Genomic DNA, 3984 nt, shown 5'->3' with positions numbered 1-3984 from the left:
TGATGGGCCGAATGGCTGCCTCCTGTGCGGTAATTTGTCGATGATTGTATGTGCCAGTCGATTCTGATGTCACACCACGCATGCCTCAGTCACACTGGGATGTAGGTCTTTCTGTAGAAGATAACACAATTTAGCATTTTATCAGACCTCAGCGGAATGCTAACAGCTGAAACCGCGACAGGTTGGCTCCAAACTCGCTATAATTCTTCCACAAACTCTCTGATGTCCCATAAAATGCATTTTCCTGACACCTCCTGCTTACCATTGGAATCCTAACAACCTAATCCGAGCCATGTGTCAGCCTCTGTCACACAGAGCACATGCTCCTCATACAAAGATATCAGTCCCGACATCTGTATTGTTAATCACTGATCCCTCCCTAATCACTCTTCCTTTCTCTCTCCCACTATCCCCTCTTCCCCCTCCCCACATCCTCACCCTCCCCACATCCTCACCCTCCCCTCATCCTCACCCTTCCCTGTCCCTCCCCTCACCCTCCCCTCATCCTCACCCTCACCCTCCCCTCATCCTCACCCTCCCCTCATCCTCACCCTCCCCTCATCCTCACCCTCCCCTCATCCTCGCCTCCCCTCATCCTCACCCTCCCCTCATCCTCACCCTCCCCCACATCCTCACCCTCCCCTCAGCCTCACCCTCCCCTGCCCCTCCCCTCACCCTCACCCTCCCCCTCCCATTTCCCCCCTCACCCCCCCTCCCTTTCCCCCTCACCTTCCCCTCTCCTCCTCACCCTTCCTCTTCCCCCCTCATCCTCCCCTCTCCCCCTCATCCTCCCCTTCCCCCTCACCCTCCCATCGCTCCCCTCCCCCCTCCCCCTCCCCTCCCCCTCCCCTCCCCCTCCCATCCCCCTCACCCTCACCCTCCCCTCCCCTCCCCCTCACCCTCGCTCCTCTCTCTCCCCCTCTTCCTCCCCTTTCCCTCTCCCCCTCCCCCTCCCCTCCCCCCTCACTCTCCCCTCACCCTCACCCTCACCCTCCCTCCCATTTCCCCGCTCATCCCACCTCTCCTCTCCCCCTCACCCTCCCCTCCCCTTTCCCCCTTACCCTCGCCTCCCCTCTCCCCCTCACCCTCCCCTCCCCTCCCCCCTCCCCCTCCCCTCCCCCCTCACCCTCCCCTCCCCTCCCCCCTCCCCCTCCCCTCACCCTCCCCTCCCCTCCTCCTCCCCTCACCCTCCCCTCCCCCCTCCCCCTCCCCTCACCCTCCCCTCCCCCTCCCCCCCTCACCATCCCTCCCCTCTCCCCCTCACCCTCCACTCCCCTCTCCCCCTCACCCTCCACTCCCCTCTCCCCCTCACCCTCCCCTCCCCTCTCCCCCTCACCCTCCCCTTTCCCCCTCACTCTCCCCCTCCCCTTTCCCCCTCCCCCTCTCCTCCCCCTCTCCTCCCCCTCCCCTCCCCCCTCACCCTCCCTTCACCCTCCCCTCCCCTCACCTTCACCCTCCCATCACCCTCACCCTCCCATCCCCCTACCCTCAACCTCCCCTGCCCCTCACCCTTACCCTTGCCTCCCCTCCCCCCTCACCCTCCCCTCCACCCTCCCCTCCACCCTCACCCTCCCCTCCCCTTTCCCCCTTACCCTCACCTCCCCTCTCCCCCTCACCCTCCCCTCCCCTCTCCCCCTCACCCTCCCCTCTCCCCTTCACCCTCCCCTCCACTCTCCCCCTCACCCTCCCCTCTCCCCCCACCCTCCCCTCCCCTTTCCCCCTCACCCCCCCCTCCCCTTTCCCCCTCACCCCCCCCTCCCCTTTCCCCCTCACCCCCCCCTCCCATTTCCCCCTCACCCTCCTTGTCACTCTCCCCTGCCCCTCACTCTCCCCCTCCCCCCCTCACCCTCCCCTTTCCCCCTCAACCTCACCTCCTCTTTCCATTTCCCCTTTTGAGAGGGGGTTCCCTGGTCACCTGTTCCCTGTTCCCCTTTTCCCCCATTCTCCTTCCCATCCTCCCCCTTACGGCCCTCCCTTCCCCCACTGCATGGAGAATGAAGTACCACACAGACACATTTCCCTGAATGTTGCTGAGAACTATTTGCTGGGATGCCAAAGCCTGTGGCAAAGTATTGTGAATTATTGGCTGACGATGCATAAAATGTGGGCACAGTGCCAGACAAAATGGTGACAACAGAAGTGGATGCCTGAATTTAAATTGGTTCTGTAAAGTATTCCGCTAACTTCTCTTGTGACTCATGATGCTCATGACAGACAGAGGCCCACACTAGAAGCTTCTCACAGTTCGTTCAGAGCCTCTGCCAAGTTTCAATTGATCCCCATTGAATGAGTGAGAGATTAGCTGTAAATGTTCTTAATCTGCCCCAGTTCAAAGTGTGTGATTTGATTGGTGGCAAGTAACGTTCGCACCACACAAGTGCCAGGCAGTGACTATCTCCAACAAGCGAGAGTCTAACCACCGCCCCTTGACATTCAACGGCATTACCATCACCGAATCCCCCACCATCAACATCCTGGGGGTCACCATAGACCAGAAACTTAACTGGACCAGCCACATAAATACTGTGGCTACAAGAGCGGGTCAGAGGCTGGGTATTCTGTGGCGAGTGTCTCAGCTCCTTCCAGGGTTGAAGTCGCGGGTTTGGGAGGTGCCGCTGAAGAAGCCTTGGCGAGTTGCTGCAGTGCATCTTGTAGATGGTGCACACTGCAGCCACGGTGCGCCGGTGGTGGAGGGAGTGAGTGTTGAAGGTGGTGGGTAGCGTGCCGATCAAGCGGCCTGCTTTGTCCTGGATGGTGGCGAGCTTCTCGAGTGTTGGAGCTGCACTCATCCAGGCAAGTGGGGAGTGTTCCATCACCCTCCTGACTTGTGTCGTGCAGATGGTGGAAAGGTTTTGGGGAGTCAGGAGGTAAGACACTCGTCGCAAAATACCCAGCCTCTGACCCGCTCTTGTAGCCACAGTATTTATGTGGCTGGTCCAGTTAAGTTTCTGGTCAATGGTGACCCCCAGGATGTTGATGGTGGGGGATTCGGTGATGGTAATGCCGTTGAATGTCAAGGGGAGGTGGTTAGACTCTCGCTTGTTGGAGATGGTCATTCTCTGACACTTGTGTGGCGTGAATGTTACTTATCAGCCCAAGCCTCAATGTTGTCCAGGTCTTGCTGCATGCGGGAATGGACTGCCTCATTATCTGATGAGTCTGTGGTGGATAGAAAATAAGTGGTTTAATCTTTCAATATAATTATAATACATTTCCAAACTTTGCTTCATCTGCTAACTTTGAAATTGTGCCCTTCATACCCAGAGCCAGCTCATTATATATAACAACAGGAGCGGTGGTCCCAACACTGACCCCTGGGTGGGATTGCTGTATGACTCCCTCCAGTTTGAAAACCAACCGTTCACCACTGCTCTCTGCTTTCTGTCTCAGCCAATTTTATAGCCACGCAGCACTGCCCCTTTAATCTCATGGGCTTCAGTGTTGCTAACAAGTCTATTATGTGGCGCTTTGTCGAACGCTTTCTGAAAGTCCATAATGTGAGAAGACCACAGTCCCGTCTCACCTACCCTGTAAAACCAGATTTCTTCCACTTTCATCGCTCCTTCTTAAAAACCCGCTCCCACCCTTGCTCCTAATTTGTTCCACAGTTAGATCACCCTCTTGGTTTAAAAAAAAAATGAGCTAAATGTCCTTTGTTTTTATTGACAAATAGAGCCCAGTCAGCTCCTCGCGTCTGCTGCGCCATTTAGTTAGATGGTGGCTACCCACCTTCGCCCCACGTCCCTCAATACCCAACAAAAATCGATTCAACTCAGTCTTGAAAGTTTCAATTGACCGCCAGCATCCGCAGCCTTGTGGGGAGAGAGTTCTCCCCTTTGTGTGAAAAGTGCTTTCTGATTTCACTCCACTTTTAAGATTCTGCCCCTTTGTTGTGGATTCCTCATCAGAGGAAATCGCTTCTCTCTCCATCTCCCCCATCCCTTATTCATCTTAAACACCTCGATCACATCACCCCTCAACCTT

General features: G+C 56.6%; 1 protein-coding gene across 1 annotated transcript in view; it reads right to left on the bottom strand.

Annotated features, from left to right (window-relative positions):
• Window positions 1–3557, bottom strand: part of tmed10 (transmembrane p24 trafficking protein 10) — a 14263-nt gene extending 10706 nt beyond the window's left edge. Inside the window, exon 1 of the mRNA XM_070868046.1 lies at window positions 3528–3557. Within this exon, the coding sequence (XP_070724147.1) occupies window positions 3528–3557 (30 nt within the window). The remainder of the gene's footprint in view (window positions 1–3527) is intronic.
• Between the last annotated feature and the right edge of the window lie 427 nt (window positions 3558–3984).

Source organism: Pristiophorus japonicus, chromosome 27 (assembly GCF_044704955.1).
Source record: "Pristiophorus japonicus isolate sPriJap1 chromosome 27, sPriJap1.hap1, whole genome shotgun sequence".
Classification (NCBI taxonomy): Eukaryota; Metazoa; Chordata; class Chondrichthyes; family Pristiophoridae; genus Pristiophorus; species Pristiophorus japonicus.
This window is presented reverse-complemented; position numbering and strand designations above follow the sequence as displayed.